The sequence below is a fragment of the Oncorhynchus gorbuscha genome, linkage group LG12 (genome assembly GCF_021184085.1).
Source record: "Oncorhynchus gorbuscha isolate QuinsamMale2020 ecotype Even-year linkage group LG12, OgorEven_v1.0, whole genome shotgun sequence".
NCBI classification, from domain to species: Eukaryota; Metazoa; Chordata; class Actinopteri; order Salmoniformes; family Salmonidae; genus Oncorhynchus; species Oncorhynchus gorbuscha.
This window is the reverse complement of record NC_060184.1, coordinates 640,151-659,354: the sequence shown is the minus strand read 5'-3', so window position 1 is coordinate 659,354 and position 19,204 is coordinate 640,151. Positions and strand designations below refer to the sequence as shown.

At 50.8% G+C, this 19,204-nt stretch overlaps 1 protein-coding gene across 1 annotated transcript in view; it reads right to left on the bottom strand.

The window, feature by feature from the left end:
• The window catches only part of LOC123991476 (microtubule-associated protein RP/EB family member 3-like), a 61,688-nt gene extending 57,121 nt beyond the window's left edge, over nucleotides 1-4,567 (bottom strand). The window contains exon 1 of the mRNA XM_046293096.1: nucleotides 3,191-4,567. Coding sequence (XP_046149052.1) covers nucleotides 3,191-3,303 — 113 coding nt within the window. The 5' untranslated portion in view covers nucleotides 3,304-4,567. The remainder of the gene's footprint in view (nucleotides 1-3,190) is intronic.
• Between the last annotated feature and the right edge of the window lie 14,637 nt (nucleotides 4,568-19,204).

The window sequence follows — 19,204 nt, the reverse complement described above, 5'->3', positions numbered from 1 at the left end:
TACTTCTTTAACAGGCATTCTCTCTGAGCTATTTACTGTGGACCATGCTCGACTGCTTTAACAGGCATTCTCTCTGACTCCTTTACTGTGTCGCCACCATGCTCGATGCTAGGTACAAGGACCGCTACTTCTTTAACAGGCATTCTCTCTTTACTGTGTCGCCACCATATTCGATGCTAGGTACAAGGACCGCTACTTCTTTAACAGGCATTCTCTCTGAGCCTCTTTACTGTGTCGCCACCATGCTCGATGCTAGGTACAAGGACCGCTACTCCTTACTGTGTCGCCACCATATTCGATGCTAGGTACAAGGACCGCTACTTCTTTAACAGGCATTCTCTCTGAGCCTCTTTACTGTGTCGCCACCATGCTCGATGCTAGGTACAAGGACCGCTACTTCTTTAACAGGCATTACAAGGGCCGCTCTCTTTAACAGGCATTCTCTTTTACTGTGTCGCCACCATGTTCGATGCTAGGTACAAGGACCGCTACTTCTTTAACAGGCATTCTCTCTGAGCCTCTTTACTGTGTCGCCACCATGCTCGATGCTAGGTACAAGGACCGCTACTTCTTTAACAGGCATTCTCTCTGAGCCTCTTCACTGTGTCGCCACCATGCTCGATGCTAGGTACAAGGACCGCTACTACTGTGTCGCCACCATTATGCTATACAAGGACCGCTACATTCTCTCTGAGCCTCTTTACTGTGTCGCCACCATGCTCGATGCTAGGTACAAGGACCGGCATTCTCTCTGAGCCTCTTTACTGTGTCGCCACCATGTTCGATGCTAGGTACAAGGACCGCTACTTCTTTAACAGGCATTCTCTCTGAGCCTCTTGACTGTGTCGTCACCGTGCTCAATGCAAGGTACAAGAACCGCCACTCCTTAATGTGTCGCCACCATATTCGATGCTAGGTACAAGGGCCGCTACTTCTTTAATAGGCATTCTCTCTTTACTGTGTCGCCACCATGTTCGAAGCTAGGTACAAGGACCGCTACTTCTTTAATAGGCATTCTCTCTTTACTGTGTCGTCACCGTGCTCAATGCTAGGTACAAGGACCGCTACTTCTTTAATAGGCATTCTCTCTTTACTGTGTCGCCACCATGCTCGATGCTATGTACAAGGACCGCTACTTCTTTAACAGGCATTCTCTCTTTACTGTGTCGCCACCATATCCGATGCTAGGTACAAGGGCCGCTACTTCTTTAACAGGCATTCTCTCTGATCCTCTTTACTGTGTCGCCACCATGCTCGATGCTAGGTACAAGGACCGCTACTTCTTTAACAGGCATTCTCTCTTTACTGTGTCGCCACCATATTCAATGCTAGGTACAAGGACCGCTACTTCTTTAACAGGCATTCTCTCTTTTACTGTGTCGCCACCATATTCAATGCTAGGTACAAGGACCGCTACTTCTTTAACAGGCATTCTCTCTGAGCCTCTTTACTGTGTCGCCACCACGCTCGATGCTAGGTACAAGGACCGCTACTTCTTTAACAGGCATTCTCTCTGAGCCTCTTGACTGTGTCGCCACCGTGCTCGATGCTAGGTACAAGGACCGCTACTCCTTACTGTGTCGCCACCATATTCGATGCTAGGTACAAGGACCGCTACTTCTTTAACAGGCATTCTCTCTGAGCCTCTTTACTGTGTCGCCACCATGCTCGATGCTAGGTACAAGGACCGCTACTCCTTACTGTGTCGCCACCATATTCGATGCTAGGTACAAGGGCCGCTACTTCTTTAACAGGCATTCTCTCTTTACTGTGTCGCCACCACGCTCGATGCTAGGTACAAGGACCGCTACTTCTTTAACAGGCATTCTCTCTGAGCCTCTTTACTGTGTCGCCACCATGCTCGATGCTAGGTACAAGGACCGCTACTCCATTCTCTCTGAGCCTCTCTTGACTTGTACCACAGGCATTCTCTCTGAGCCTCTTTACTGTGTCGCCACCATGCTCGATGCTAGGTACAAGGACCGCTACTCCTTACTGTGTCGCCACCATATTCAATGCTAGGTACAAGGACCGCTACTTCTTTAATAGGCATTCTCTCTGAGCCTCTTTACTGTGTCGCCACCACGCTCGATGCTAGGTACAAGGACCGCTACTTCTTTAACAGGCATTCTCTCTGAGCCTCTTTACTGTGTCGTCACCGTGCTCAATGCTAGGTACAAGGACCGCTACTTCTTTAACAGGCATTCTCTCTTTACTGTGTCGCCACCATGCTCGATGCTAGGTACAAGGACCTCTACTTCAATGCAGACAAGAAACAGGGTTTACCTGAAATGTTACAGACACAGCTGGACACTGACAGTGCGAACCGAGGAAGAGAGGCCACGGACAGACAGAACTGAAACTTCACTGTTTGACACGTATGATGAAATCCTGGTTGAGAATGAAACGACTGAACAATTGAACAACGAAACAGCACAGCTGAAATAGTGAAAGAAGTAGGTTTTGATGATGTTTTACTGGTAATAGGGACATACGTAGATGTCAACAAAATAACTTTTTGGTCAGTGTGTGTGTGTGTGTGTGTGTGTGTGTGTGTGTGTGTGTGTGTGTGTGTGTGTGTGTGTGTGTGTGTGTGTGTGTGTGTGTGTGTGTGTGTGTGTGTGTGTGTGTGTGTGTGTGTGTGTTTCAGCTATTTAACTATACTAGAATACTTAAAAAGACAGTAAAAAAATGTTATTTCGGGTTTTTTGACAAGGAAAATATCATATATCGGTATCGACCAAAGATGTAATATGGGTGCCAAAGGAACTGAATAATATTAAGAAATGCTATAGATGGAAAGAAAATAGTGTGGAAATCTAACAAAAATCAATTAGGCAACAACAAATGCAATACCTTCTAGACAATTTCCTGGACAAAAGATTTCACTGTAATAGTGAAGGTGTAAACTTGGCAGTAGAACACCTAAACAGTTTATTTGACCTCTCAGCTTCCCTATTAAATTTAACAATTAGATTAACAACAATGACAAATGGTTTGATGAAGAATGAAAAACCTAAGAAAGAAATCGAGAAACCTATCCAACCAAAAACATAGAGACCCAGAAAACCTGAGACTATGCCTTCATTATGGAGAATCACTAAAACAATACAGAAATACACTACGGAAAAAGAAGGAACAGCACGTCAGAAATCAGCTCAATGTAATTGAAGAATCCATAGACTCTAACCTTTTACAGCTGCACCAGCGAGAGCATCCTGACTGTATTACCGTCTGGTATGGCAACTGTACTGCCCTCGACCGGAAAGCCCTACAGAGGGTGGTGCGGACGGCCCAGCGCATCACTGGGGGTGAGCTTCCAGCTATCCAGGACGTACATGCCAGGTGTCTGAGAAAGGCCCAAAGAATTGCCAAAGACTCCAGCTACCCGAGACATGGACTGTTCTCCATGCTTCCGTTTGGCAGGCGGTACCGGTGCATCAAGGCTCAGATCAACAGGCTCAAAAACAGCTTCTATCCCCTGGCCATAATACTGTAACATGAGTTACCAAAAAAGCATAACGTGAAAATGAAATGAAACGTTGCCCCTAAAAGAAATGAAATAATGAATATATGAAAAGAATGTGTTGGTATATACTGGGCCAAGACTACACTGGGCCAAGACTACACTAACACACTGTTTGTGAAGATAGTTACCCATTATGAAGTAGGTCTTTAAGGTTGCAGGTATGGGGGCGGTGTGGGGCGTGTCCAAGCCACAGGGGCCATCTTGAATCGACTACAAGTCCATGGTGGGGGAAGGCTAGCATGTTTTTGTTGTGTGCTAAGAGGGATTTTAGGCCTCTTTCGTTGCCCAAACCAATGTTGTGGTGGTAAAATAGTGGAATAGTTGAGAGCCATCCTCTTCACTTGGGGGAGTAACATCCATTCAAGGACTTAAAGGCTCAACAACAGGTTCTAATAGGACTACGGTTTCCTAATTGACATGTTAACTCTGACAGGACTATTCATTTGTTGTTGATTTTATTGAAATATTATTTTTGTTGTTTATGCTAAACCCCATATGATACTTCCTATCAATACATCATTGCACTAAACAAGTTTCCCAATTCTTATTACTGACATGGTTGTGTGGTATATGCAGGTTTGATAAATGGCTAACATTCCTATCCACATTGACTTAAGATGGCACTGACATACATAGTCACCCTGTTTCTAGTCACCCTGTTTCTAGCTTTTTTTTATATTGTTTTATTTCTTACATTATTTGCAGATAGCATTTATTTTATTATTACCTACAGCCGAAATATTAGATCTGCGGTCACTCACCAGAAATTAATGTTCCCTGACCTGGATCCATTGTTTAACCTTCCCAAGGCAGCTCTATTCATCCCGGGGTCTACACCAAAACACCAATGCAGGAGAAGAGGAAGAAGTGGGGCCCTAGTCAGACTCAGGAGGCATGCATCCCATCTACCACTTCTGAGTATACAGAGCATTCGGAAAGTATTCAGACCCCTTGACTTTTTCCACATTTTGCTACGTTACAGCCTTATTTGAAGAAAAAAAACTGTTTTTTAGAAATGTTTGCACATTAATAAAAAAATATATATTTTAAAACAGAAATAACTTACTTACATAAGTATTCAGACCCTTTGTTATGAGACTCGAAATTGAGCTCAGTTGCATCATGTTTCCATTGATCATCCTTGAGATGTTTCTACAACTTGATTGGATTCCACCTATAGGCAATGCTTTTCATTGACCATTTAGGCCAAATTGAACTGATGCATTGGCGATGTTCAACGTCAATTCACTGTAGGGCCGGCGTTATGGCCTGGCACACCCTACCGTACCTCCTGCCCGTCCAAATAAAACGCCCTACCGTACCTCCCTGCCCTACCGTACCTCCTGCCCGTCCAAATAAAACGCCCTACCGTACCTCCTGCCCGTCCAAATAAAACACCCTACCGTACCTCCGTGCCCTACCGTACCTCCTGCCCTACCAAATAAAACCCGCCCTACCGTACCTCCTGCCCGTCCAAATAAAACGCCCTACCGTACCTCCTGCCCGTCCAAATAAAACGCCCTACCGTACCTCCTGCCCGTCCAAATAAAACGCGCTACCGTACCTCCCTGCCCTACCGTACCTCCTGCCCGTCCAAATAAAACGCCCTACCGTACCTCCCTGCCCGTCCAAATAAAACACCCTACCGTACCTCCTGCCCGTCCAAATAAAACGCCCTACCGTACCTCCCTGCCCTACCGTACCTCCCTGCCCTACCGTACCTCCTGCCCGTCCAAATAAAACGCCCTACCGTACCTCCTGCCCGTCCAAATAAAACGCCCTACCGTACCTCCCTGCCCTACCGTACCTCCCTGCCCTACCGTACCTCCTGCCCGTCCAAATAAAACACCCTACCGTACCTCCTGCCCGTCCAAATAAAACGCCCTACCGTACCTCCCTGCCCTACCGTACCTCCCTGCCCTACCGTACCTCCCTGCCCGTCCAAATAAAACGCCCTACCGTACCTCCCTGCCCGTCCAAATAAAACACCCTACCGTACCTCCCTGCCCTACCGTACCTCCCTGCCCTACCGTACCTCCCTGCCCTACCGTATCTCCCTGCCCTACCGTACCTCCCTGCCCTACCGTACCTCCCCGCCCTACCGTACCTCCTGCCCGTCCAAATAAAACGCCCTACCGTACCTCCTGCCCGTCCAAATAAAACGCCCTACCGTACCTCCTGCCCGTCCAAATAAAATGCCCTACCGTACCTCCCTGCCCTACCGTACCTCCTGCCCGTCCAAATAAAACGCCCTACCGTACCTCCCTGCCCGTCCAAATAAAACACCCTACCGTACCTCCTGCCCGTCCAAATAAAACGCCCTACCGTACCTCCCTGCCCTACCGTACCTCCCTGCCCTACCGTACCTCCTGCCCGTCCAAATAAAACGCCCTACCGTACCTCCTGCCCGTCCAAATAAAACGCCCTACCGTACCTCCCTGCCCTACCGTACCTCCCTGCCCTACCGTACCTCCTGCCCCTCCAAATAAAACACCCTACCGTACCTCCTGCCCGTCCAAATAAAACGCCCTACCGTACCTCCCTGCCCTACCTCCCTGCCCTACCGTACCTCCCTGCCCTACCGTACCTCCCTGCCCGTCCAAATAAAACGCCCTACCGTACCTCCCTGCCCGTCCAAATAAAACACCCTACCGTACCTCCCTGCCCTACCGTACCTCCCTGCCCTACCGTACCTCCCTGCCCTACCGTACCTCCCTGCCCTACCGTACCTCCCTGCCCTACCGTACCTCCTGCCCGTCCAAATAAAACGCCCTACCGTACCTCCCTGCCCTACCGTACCTCCCTGCCCTACCGTACCTCCCTGCCCTACCGTACCTCCCTGCCCGTCCAAATAAAACGCCCTACCGTACCTCCCTGCCCTACCGTACCTCCCTGCCCGTCCAAATAAAACGCCCTACCGTACCTCCTGCCCGTCCAAATAAAATGCCCTACCGTACCTCCCTGCCCTACCGTACCTCCTGCCCGTCCAAATAAAACGCCCTACCGTACCTCCTTGCCCGTCCAAATAAAACGCCCTCCCGTACCTCCCTGCCCGTCCAAATAAAACGCCCTACCGTACCGCCTGCCCTTCCAAATAAAAAACGCCCTCCCGTACCTCCCTGCCCGTCCAAATAAATCGCCCTCCCGTACCTCCCTGCCCGTCCAAATAAAACGCCCTCCCGTACCTCCTTGCCCGTCCAAATAAAAACGCCCTCCCGTACCTCCTTGCCCGTCCAAATAAAACGCCCTACCGTACCTCCCTGCCCGTCCAAATAAAACGCCCTACCGTACCTCCCTGCCCGTCCAAATAAAACGCCCTACCGTACCTCCCTGCCCGTCCAAATAAAACGCCCTACCGTACCTCCCTGCCCGTCCAAATAAAAACGCCCTACCGTACCTCCCTGCCCGTCCAAATAAAACGCCCTACCGTACCTCCCTGCCCGTCCAAATAAAACGCCCTACCGTACCTCCCTGCCCGTCCAAATAAAAACGCCCTACCGTACCTCCCTGCCCGTCCAAATAAAACGCCCTACCGTACCTCCCTGCCCGTCCAAATAAAAACGCCCTACCGTACCTCCCTGCCCGTCCAAATAAAACGCCCTACCGTACCTCCTTGCCCGTCCAAATAAAAACGCCCTACCGTACCTCCCTGCCCTACCGTACCTCCCTGCCCTACAGTACCTCCCTGCCCTACCGTACCTCCTGCCCGTCCAAATAAAACGCCCTACCGTACCTCCCTGCCCTACCGTACCTCCCTGCCCTACCGTCCAAATCCCTGCCCGTCCAAATAAAACGCCCTACCGTACCTCCCTGCCCTACCGTCCTCCCTGCCCGTCCAAATAAAACGCCCTACCGTACCTCCTGCCCGTCCAAATAAAACGCCCTCCCGTACCTCCCTGCCCGTCCAAATAAAACGCCCTACCGTACCTCCTGCCCTTCCAAATAAAAACGCCCTCCCGTACCTCCCTGCCCGTCCAAATAAATCTCCCTGCCCGTCCAAATAAAACGCCCTCCCGTACCTCCTGCCCGTCCAAATAAAAACGCCCTCCCGTGCCCGTCCAAATAAAACGCCCTACCGTACCTCCCTGCCCGTCCAAATAAAACGCCCTACCGTACCTCCTTGCCCGTCCAAATAAAACGCCCTACCGTACCTCCCTGCCCATCCAAATAAAACGCCCTACCGTACCTCCCTGCCCGTCCAAATAAAACGCCCTACCGTACCTCCCTGCCCGTCCAAATAAAACGCCCTACCGTACCTCCCTGCCCGTCCAAATAAAACGCCCTACCGTACCTCCCTGCCCGTCCAAATAAAACGCCCTACCGTACCTCCCTGCCCGTCCAAATAAAAACGCCCTACCGTACCTCCCCCGTCCAAATAAAACGCCCTACCGTACCTCCTTGCCCGTCCAAATAAAACGCCCTACCGTACCTCCCTGCCCGTCCAAATAAAACGCCCTACCGTACCTCCTTGCCCGTCCAAATAAAACGCCCTACCGTACCTCCCTGCCCGTCCAAATAAAACGCCCTACCGTACCTCCTGCCCGTCCAAATAAAACGCCCCGTACCTCCTTGCCCGTCCAAATAAAACGCCCTCCCGTACCTCCCTGCCCGTCCAAATAAAACCCCTACCGTCCTCCCTGCCCATCCAAATAAAACGCCCTACCGTACCTCCCTGCCCGTCCAAATAAAACGCCCTACCGTACCTCCTGCCCGTCCAAATAAAACGCCCTACCGTACCTCCCTGCCCTACCGTACCTCCCTGCCCGTCCAAATAAAGCGCCCTACCGTACCTCCCTGCCCGTCCAAATAAAACACCCTACCGTACCTCCCTGCCCTACCGTACCTCCCTGCCCGTCCAAATAAAGCACCCTCCTGTACTTCCTTGCCCGTCCAAATAAAACGCCCTACCGTACCTCCCTGCCCGTCCAAATAAAACGCCCTACCGTACCTCCTTGCCCGTCCAAATAAAACGCGCTACCGTACCTCCCTGCCCTACCGTACCTCCCTGCCCGTCCAAATAAAACGCCCTCCCGTACCTCCCTGCCCGTCCAAATAAAACGCCCTACCGTACCTCCCTGCCCGTCCAAATAAAACGCCCTACTGTACCTCCCTGCCCGTCCAAATAAAACGCCCTACCGTACCTCCCTGCCCGTCCAAATAAAACGCCCTACCGTACCTCCTTGCCCGTCCAAATAAAACGCGCTACCGTACCTCCCTGCCCTACCGTACCTCCCTGCCCGTCCAAATAAAACGCCCTACCGTACCTCCTTGCCCGTCCAAATAAAACGCCCTACTGTACCTCCCTGCCCGTCCAAATAAAACGCCCTACCGTACCTCCCTGCCCGTCCAAATAAAGCGCCCTCCTGTACTTCCTTGCCCGTCCAAATAAAACGCGCTACCGTATCTCCTTGCCCGTCCAAATAAAATATAGAAATATTGATCATTTATTTGATAGAGACACATTAGTCTCAGTTAAAGCATACAAGTGAGCAAAACAGCACCTCTCTGTCTCAGTATGTGTAGACCATGTATCTGATGCTGTCTGGACAGTGAAACAGCACCTCTCTGTCTCAGTATGTGTAGACCATGTATCTGATGCTATCTGGACAGCACCTCTTTGTCTCAGTATGTGTAGACCATGTATCTGATGCTGTCTGGACAGTGAAACAGCACCTCTCTGTCTCAGTATGTGGAGACCATGTATCTGATGCTGTCTGGACAGTGAAACAGCACCTGTCTCAGTGTGTGTAGACCATGTATCTGATGCTGTCTCAGTATGTGGAGACCATGTATCTGATGCTGTCTGGACAGTGAAAGAGCACCTCTCTGTCTCAGTATGTGGAGACCATGTATCTGATGCTGTCTGGACAGTGAAACAGCACCTCTCTGTCTCAGTATGTGGAGACCATGTATCTGATGCTGTCTGGACAGTGAAACAGCACCTCTCTGTCTCAGTATGTGGAGACCATGTATCTGATGCTATCTGGACAGCACCTCTCTGTCTCAGTATGTGTAGACCATGTATCTGATGCTATCTGGACAGCACCTCTCTGTCTCAGTATGTGTAAACCATGTATCTGATGCTGGCTGGACAGTGAAACAGCACCTCTCTGTCTCAGTATGTGGAGACCATGTATCTGATGCTATCTGGACAGCAGCTCTCTGTCTCAGTATGTGGAGACCATGCATCTGTCTAAATCACTTCTATGCTCGCTTCAAGGCAAGCAACACTGAGGCATGCATGAGAGCATCAGCTGTTCCGTACCACTGTGTGATCACGCTCTCTGTGCCGACGTGGGTAAGACCTTTAAACAGGTCAACATTCACAAGGCTGTGGGGCCAGATGGATAACCAGGACGTGTGCACCGGGCATGTGCTGACCAACTGGAAGGTGTCTTCACTGACATTTTCAACATGTCCCTGATTGAGTCTGTAATACCAACATGTTTCAAGCAGACCACCATAGTCCTTGTGCCCAAGAATACTAAGGCAGCATGCCTAAATGACTACAGACCTGTAGCACTCACATCCATAGCCATGACGTGCTTTGAAAGGCTGGTAATGGCTCTTTCAACACCATTTTCCCAGAAACCCTAGACCAACTCCAATTTGAATACCGCCCAAACAGATCCTCAGATGATCACATCTCTAATCCACTCCACACTGCCCTTTCCCACCTGGACAAAAGGAACGCCTACTTGAGAATGCTATTCATTGACTACAGCTCAGCGTTCAACACCATAATACCCTTAAAGGTCATCACTAAGCAAAGGATCCTGGGACTAAACACCTCCCTCTGCAACTGGATCCTGGACTTCCTGCCGCCCCCAGGTGGTGAGGGGAGATAGCAACACATCTGCCACACTGATCCTCAACACTGGAGCCCCTCAGGGTTGCATGCTCAGTCCTCTCCTGTACTCCCTGTTCACCCACTACTGCATGGCCAGGCACGACACCATCATTAAGTTTGCAGACGACACAACAGTGGTTTGATCACCAACAACGAGACAGCCTATAGGGAGGAGGTCAGAGACCTGGCCGGGTGGTGCCAGAATAACAACCTATCCCTCAACGTAACCAAGACTAAGGAGATGATTATGGACTACAGGAAAAGGAGCACCGAGCACGCCCCCATTCTCATCGTTGGGGCTGTAGTGGAGCAGGTTGAGAGCTTCAAGTTCCTTGGTGTCCACATCACCAACAAACTAGAATGGTCCAAACACACCAAGACAGTCGTGAAGAGGGCACGACAAAGCCTACCCCCCCCCCCAGGAAACTAAAAAGATTTGGCATGGGTCCTCAGATCCTCAAAAGGTTCTACAGCTGCCAAATCGAGAGCATCCTGGTTGCATCACTGCCTGGTAACTGCCTGGTACGGCAACTGCTCGGCCTCCGACCGCAAGGCACTACAGAGGGTAGTGCGTACGGCCCAGTACATCACTGGGGCTAAGCTGCCTGCCATCCAGGACCTCTACACCAGGCAGGGTCAGAGGAAGGCCCAAAAAATTGTCTAAGAACCCAGCCACGCCAGTGATAGACTGTTCTCTCTAATACTGCATGGCAAGCGGTACCGGAGTGCCAAGTCTAGGACCAAAAGGCTTCTCAACAGTTTTTACCCCCAAGCCATAAGACTCCTGAACAGGTAATCAAATGGTTACCCGGACTATTTGCATTGTGTTCCCCCCCAACCCCTCTTTTTCACTGCTGCTACTCTCTGTTCATCATATATGCATAGTCACTTTAACTATACATTCATGTATAGGGGCGGCAGAGTAGCCTAGTGGTTAGAGCGTTGAGACTAGTAACCGAAAGGCTGCAAGATCGAATCCCTGAGCTGACGAAGTTCAAATCTGTCGTTCTGCCCCTGAACAAGGCAGTTAACCCACTGTTCCCAGGCTGTCATTGAAAATAAGAATTTGTTCTTAACTGACTTGCCTAGTTAAATGAAAGTAAAAAAATACATTTTAAAAAATGTACATACCACCACAATTAGCCCGACTAACCGGTGTCTGTATGTAGCCTCGCTACTGTTATTTATCACTGTCTTTCATATTGTTGTTTTCATTTCTGTACTTACCTATTGTTCACCTAATACCTTTTTTGCACTATTGGTTAGAGCCTGTAAGTAAGCATTTCACTGTAAGGTCTACTACACCTGTTGTATTCGGCGCACGTGACAAATAAACCTTTGATTTGATGGAGGAATTTAGTAACGTACTAGAGGATAAAAAGACAGACAACACGACTGTCAAAAAGAAGGAAAACACCTGGGCCATTTTATGTGACAGACTTAATGGATCGACACGGATTAAAGAGAAGAGGGACCCAAATCAGATAAGGCGTGCTGGAAAAACTGTAAAGCCAAAAAGGATGCGGCAGAGGACAGGTGGGGGCTTTTTCAGACCAGAGGGGGGCGCCTCTGTCCAAGGGAATTGATCCCCAGCAGTTTGCCCCTTCTCCTTAACCCCTATGATTACGATAGACAACTCGACCCACCAATATTTAGTAAGCATAAATAACTGGTAAATATCAATGACTATAAAGTATGTTAAAACTAACATTAATGCTACTTCACTACAATGTTTCCGTTATCAGGCCCGTTAGAGCGCGTTACCACTATCAGGCCCGTTAGAGCGCGTTACCACTATCAGGCCCGTTAGAGCGCGTTACCACTATCAGGCCCGTTAGAGCGCGTTACCACTATCAGGCCCGTTAGAGCGCGTTACCACTATCAGGCCCGTTAGAGCGCGTTACCACTATCAGGCCCGTTAGAGCGCGTTACCACTATCAGGCCCGTTAGAGCGCGTTACCACTATCAGGCCCGTTAGAGCGCGTTACCACTATCAGGCCCGTTAGAGCGCGTTACCACTATCAGGCCCGTTAGAGCGCGTTACCACTATCAGGCCCGTTAGAGCGCGTTACCACTATCAGGCCCGTTAGAGCGCGTTACCAGCGCGTTACCACTATCAGGCCCGTTAGAGCGCGTTACCACTATCAGGCCCGTTAGAGCGCGTTACCACTATCAGGCCCGTTAGAGCGCGTTACCACTATCAGGCCCGTTAGAGCGCGTTACCACTATCAGGCCCGTTAGAGCGCGTTACCACTATCAGGCCCGTTAGAGCGCGTTACCACTATCAGGCCCGTTAGAGCGCGTTACCACTATCAGGCCCGTTAGAGCGCGTTACCACTATCAGGCCCGTTAGAGCGCGTTACCACTATCAGGCCCGTTAGAGCGCGTTACCACTATCAGGCCCGTTAGAGCGCGTTACCACTATCAGGCCCGTTAGAGCGCGTTACCACTATCAGGCCCGTTAGAGCGCGTTACCACTATCAGGCCCGTTAGAGCGCGTTACCACTATCAGGCCCGTTAGAGCGCGTTACCACTATCAGGCCCGTTAGAGCGCGTTACCACTATCAGGCCCGTTAGAGCGCGTTACCACTATCAGGCCTGTTAGAGCGCGTTACCACTATCAGGCCCGTTAGAGCGCGTTACCACTATCAGGCCCGTTAGAGCGCGTTACCACTATCAGGCCCGTTAGAGCGCGTTACCACTATACAAAAAGAGCTTCTGTGAATTCACAAACTGGGTGGGAGGGGGGACCGGGACAGGGGAGACAGGGGCAGGGGAACAGGGTGGGGGGACAGGGACAGATAGTATCGAGTAAAGTTGAAAAACTGGGTGGGAGGGGGACCGGGACAGGGGAGACAGGGGCAGGGGGACAGGGTGGGGGGGACAGGGACAGATAGTATCGGAGTAAAGTTGAAAAAAACTGGGTGGGAGGGGGACCGGGACAGGGGAGACAGTGGCAGGGGGACAGGGTAAGGGGACAGGGACAGATAGTATCGGAGTAAAGTTGAAAAAACTGGGTGGGAGGGGGAACCCGGACAGGGGAGACAGGGGCAGGGGGACAGGGACAGGGACAGATAGTATCGGAGTAAAGTTGAAAAACAACGGACCCTCTGACGCTGTACGTATCACGATGTAACGTATGACACGCACTGTGCCACACGTGTGCTGTACAGCCTCTCTCCACCAGGTGTGGCGCTTCTCTCACAGATTAAAACTAGGGAAAGGCACAGGGTGGGGGGACAGGGGACAGTGTAAGGGGGACAGGGTGGGGGACAGTGTAAGGGGGACAGGGTGGGGGGACAGGGTAAGGGTGGGGGGACAGGGTGGGGGGACAGGGTGGGGGGACAGGGTGGGGGGGGACAGGGACAGGGTGGGGGACAGTGTAAGGGGGACAGGGTAAGGGTGGGGGGACAGGGTGGGGGGACAGGGGACAGTGTAAGGGGGACAGGGTGGGGGGACAGGGTAAGGGTGGGGGGACAGGGACAGGGTGGGGGACAGGGTGGGGGGACAGGGACAGGGTGGGGGGACAGGGACCGGGTGGGGGGACAGGGACCAGGTGGGGGGACAGGGTAAGGGTGGGGGGACAGGGTAAGGGTGGGGGGACAGGGGCATGTTTTGTATTTCTTTTATATTATTATTATAACAACTAGGCAAGTCAGTTAAGAACATATTCTCATTTACCATGATGACCCTAACCTGGACAAGCCCTAACCTGGACAAGCCCTAACCTGGACAAGCCCTAACCTGGACAAGCCCTAACCTGGACGACGCTGGGCCAATTTTGCGCCGCTCCATGGGACTCTGAATCACAGCCAGTTGTGATACAGCCTGGAATCGAACCAGAGTCTGTAGCGACGCCTCTAGCACTGAGATGCAGTGCCTTAGACCACTGCACCACTCGGGTGCCCCATCTAATTAGATTGTATTTCACACATGCACTGAAAACAACAGGTGCAGACCTTACAGTGAAATGCTTACTTACAAGACCTTAACCAAAAATGCTTTAAGAAGTTAAGAAAACAATAAGTGTCAAGTAAAAAATAGATAAGTAACAAATAATTCAACAGCAGCAGTAAACTAACAATCAAGGCTATATACAGGCTATATAAAGGCTATATAAAACTGGGTGGGAGGGGAACCCGGACAGGGGAGACAGGGGCAGGGGGACAGGGTAAGGGGACAAGGTGGGGGGACAGGGACAGATAGTATCGGAGTAAAGTTGAAAAACAACGGACCCTCTGACGCTGTACGTATCACGATGTAACGTATGACACGCACTGTGCCACACGTGTGCTGTACAGCCTCTCTCCACCAGGTGTGGCGCTTCTCTCACAGATTAAAACTAGGGAAAGGCACAGGGTGGGGGGACAGGGGACAGTGTAAGGGGGACAGGGTGGGGGGACAGTGTAAGGGGGACAGGGTGGGGGGACAGGGTAAGGGTGGGGGGACAGGGTGGGGGGACAGGGTAAGGGTGGGGGGACAGGGTGGGGGGACAGGGGACAGTGTAAGGGGGACAGGGTGGGGGGACAGGGTAAGGGTGGGGGGACAGGGACAGGGTGGGGGGACAGTGTAAGGGGGACAGGGTAAGGGGGGGGGACAGGGGGGGGGACAGGGGACAGTGTAAGGGGGACAGGGTGGGGGGACAGGGACAGGGTGGGGGGACAGGGACAGGGTGGGGGACAGGGTGGGACAGGGTGGGGGGACAGGGACATGGTTGGGTGGGGGGACAGGGACAGGGTGGGGGGACAGGGTAAGGGTGGAGGGACAGGGACATGGTTGGGTGGGGGGACAGGGACAGGGTAAGGGGGACAGGGTTGGGTGGGGGAACAGGGACAGGGTGGGGGGACAGGGACCAGGTGGGGGGACAGGGTAAGGGTGGGGGGACAGGGTAAGGGTGGGGGGACAGGGGCATGTTTTGTATTTCTTTTATATTATTATTATAACAACTAGGCAAGTCAGTTAAGAACATATTCTCATTTACCATGATGACCCTAACCTGGACAAGCCCTAACCTGGACAAGCCCTAACCTGGACAAGCCCTAACCTGGACAAGCCCTAACCTGGACAAGCCCTAACCTGGACAAGCCCTAACCTGGACAAGCCCTAACCTGGACAAGCCCTAACCTGGACGACGCTGGGCCAATTTTGCGCCGCTCCATGGGACTCTGAATCACAGCCAGTTGTGATACAGCCTGGAATCGAACCAGAGTCTGTAGCGACGCCTCTAGCACTGAGATGCAGTGCCTTAGACCACTGCACCACTCGGGTGCCCCATCTAATTAGATTGTATTTCACACATGCACTGAAAACAACAGGTGCAGACCTTACAGTGAAATGCTTACTTACAAGACCTTAACCAAAAATGCTTTAAGAAGTTAAGAAAACAATAAGTGTCAAGTAAAAAATAGATAAGTAACAAATAATTCAACAGCAGCAGTAAACTAACAATCAAGGCTATATACAGGCTATATAAAGGCTATATAAAACTGGGTGGGAGGGGGAACCCGGACAGGGGAGACAGGGGCAGGGGGACAGGGTAAGGGGACAAGGTGGGGGGGACAGGGACAGATAGTATCGGAGTAAAGTTGAAAAACAACGGACCCTCTGACGCTGTACGTATCACGATGTAACGTATGACACGCACTGTGCCACACGTGTGCTGTACAGCCTCTCTCCACCAGGTGTGGCGCTTCTCTCACAGATTAAAACTAGGGAAAGGCACAGGGTGGGGGGACAGGGGACAGTGTAAGGGGGACAGGGTGGGGGGACAGGGTAAGGGGACAGGGTGGGGGACAGGGGACAGTGTAAGGGGGACAGGGTGGGGGGACAGGGTAAGGGTGGGGGGACAGGGACAGGGTAAGGGGACAGGGTAAGGGTGACAGGGACAGGGTGGGGGGACAGGGGACAGTGTAAGGGGGACAGGGTGGGGGGACAGGGTAAGGGTGGGGGGACAGGGACAGGGTGGGGGGACAGGGTGGGGGGACAGGGGACAGGGTAAGGGGACAGGGTGGGGGGACAGAGACATGGTTGGGTGGGGGGACAGGGACAGGGTGGGGGGACAGGGTAAGGGTGGAGGGACAGGGACATGGTTGGGTGGGGGGACAGGGACAGGGTAAGGGGGACAGGGTTGGGTGGGGGAACAGGGACAGGGTGGGGGGACAGGGACCGGGTGGGGGGACAGGGACCAGGTGGGGGGACAGGGTAAGGGTGGGGGACAGGGTAAGGGTGGGGGGACAGGGGCATGTTTTGTATTTCTTTTATATTATTATTATAACAACTAGGCAAGTCAGTTAAGAACATATTCTCATTTACCATGATGACCCTAACCTGGACAAGCCCTAACCTGGACAAGCCCTAACCTGGACAAGCCCTAACCTGGACGACGCTGGGCCAATTTTGCGCCGCTCCATGGGACTCTGAATCACAGCCAGTTGTGATACAGCCTGGAATCGAACCAGAGTCTGTAGCGACGCCTCTAGCACTGAGATGCAGTGCCTTAGACCACTGCACCACTCGGGTGCCCCATCTAATTAGATTGTATTTCACACATGCACTGAAAACAACAGGTGCAGACCTTACAGTGAAATGCTTACTTACAAGAAATTAACCAAAAATGCTTTAAGAAGTTAAGAAAACAATAAGTGTCAAGTAAAAAATAGATAAGTAACAAATAATTCAACAGCAGCAGTAAACTAACAATCAAGGCTATATACATTTACATTTAAGTCATTTAGCAGACGCTCTTATCCAGAGCGACTTACAAATTGGTGCATTCACCTTATGACATCCAGTGGAACAGTCACTTTACAATAGTGCATCTAAATCTTAAAGGGGGGGGGGGGGTGAGAAGGATTACTTATCCTATCCTAGGTATTCCTTAAAGAGGTGGTGTTTCAGGTGTCTCCGGAAGGTGGTGATTGACTCCGCTGTCCTGGCGTCGTGAGGGAGTTTGTTCCACCATTGGGGGGCCAGAGCAGCGAACAGTTTTGACTGGGCTGAGCGGGAACTGTACTTCCTCAGTGGTAGGGAGGCGAGCAGGCCAGAGGTGGATGAATATACAGGTACCATACAGAGTCAATGTGCGGGGGGCACCGTTAGTCGAGGTAATGGAGGTAATATGTACATGCATGTAGAGTTAAAGTGACTATGCATAGATAATAAACAGCGAGTAGCAGCAGTGTAAAAGAGGGGTCTGGGTAGCAACGGGGTGAATGTGAAGGAATGTTCCCCAAGCCGTGAGCTTGGTCCAGGGGAAATCCTTATTATTACGTGAAACCGACTCCACCCATGAGTTGATAAATCCATTACCAGGGTTACAGCTTCCATGACCAGGGTTACAGCTTCCATGACCAGGGTTACAGCTTCCATTACCAGGGTTACAGCTTCCATTACCAGGGTTACAGCTTCCATTACCAGGGTTACAGCTTCCATGACCAGGGTTACAGCTTCCATGACCAGGGTTACAGCTTCCATTACCAGGGTTACAGCTTCCATTACCAGGGTTACAGCTTCCATTACCAGGGTTACAGCTTCCATTACCAGGGTTACAGCTTCCATTACCAGGGTTACAGCTTCCATTACCAGGGTTACAGCTTCCATTACCAGGGTTACAGCTTCCATTACCAGGGTTACAGCTTCCAAGCCCACTCATAACTATTTCTATGCTACTGTCAGCTTGTTGACGGGGGGAAAAGTTGTTTTATATCAGTTAACTAACTACTAGGTAAATAATAAAATCGTAACGTAATCTATATAGATAAAGGAATGATTCATACTAGGACATCAGTCAAATACTCTCTAGCTAGATAACCATAATAACGTGACTTCGTCAGTGGCTAGCTTAACAACAGAGTTAGTGCGACAGGCGAGCTAACAGCTAAAGCTGCTAACCTACGTACTTTACTAGTCAAGGGATGTAGCTAACGTTAACTAAACATAACGGTCGGTCTGGCCAACCGGTCCAGCAGCATTGAACTGTACTGTTATTTATATGATGCAGTCATTCTGAAAAAGGGTAGTTTTCAGCCAACCCCCTCTGGGGGCCTCCGTTATAATCACACACATACTCACTCACTGCACCGCTAACGCGTTTACTGCGGTGGGACTCGAGGAGCATCTACCTGCTTAGCAGTTAGCTAACTAACTATTAAAACAAAACTAGTTGTCAACAAAGTCCGCTTCTAAATGGTTTAGATCGTAGTGATAATAGTTAGTGACATTTACTGACTGTCTCGTGTGAAGAGCCTCTATTTGATGCGGTGTTCCGAGCCTGTCCGGTCTGTGCGAGTTGCGTTGCTTTACAGTCGGTCCACTCAGATACCTGTCGACCAGCTCTGCCCAAGTGCGCCTGCGCGGCACCCATACGGTCCCAGTGGCAAGGTTTGCCCTGCGTCACAGCGAAACTGCATCACCTCGTGTCCCCCCCGGGTGCCATGGTGGATCTATATCACTTGGGGTTTTATTCATTCAGCCTAATCCGTTGCAAAACGTTTCTTAAACGAAGGCAAAATGGAACGAAACGAGGGACTTTGGGACAGTTCGAAATGTTACTGTTACTGTTTATTATATATACTGTTGCTTAGTAACTTTATCCCTACCTAGCCACCTCATTTTCGAACGTTGCTATGGGTACAGCCAAACAACGGAAGTGATGGTTCCGATTTCCGCTTTAGCACCCTACTGCGTCACAACATTGGCAAACATCAAATCGCATTTGTCACATGCGCTGAATACAACAGGTGTGGATCTTACCGTGAAATGCGTACTTACAAGCCATACAGTTCAATAAATACAGTTAAAGAACATATTTACTAAATAAACTAAAG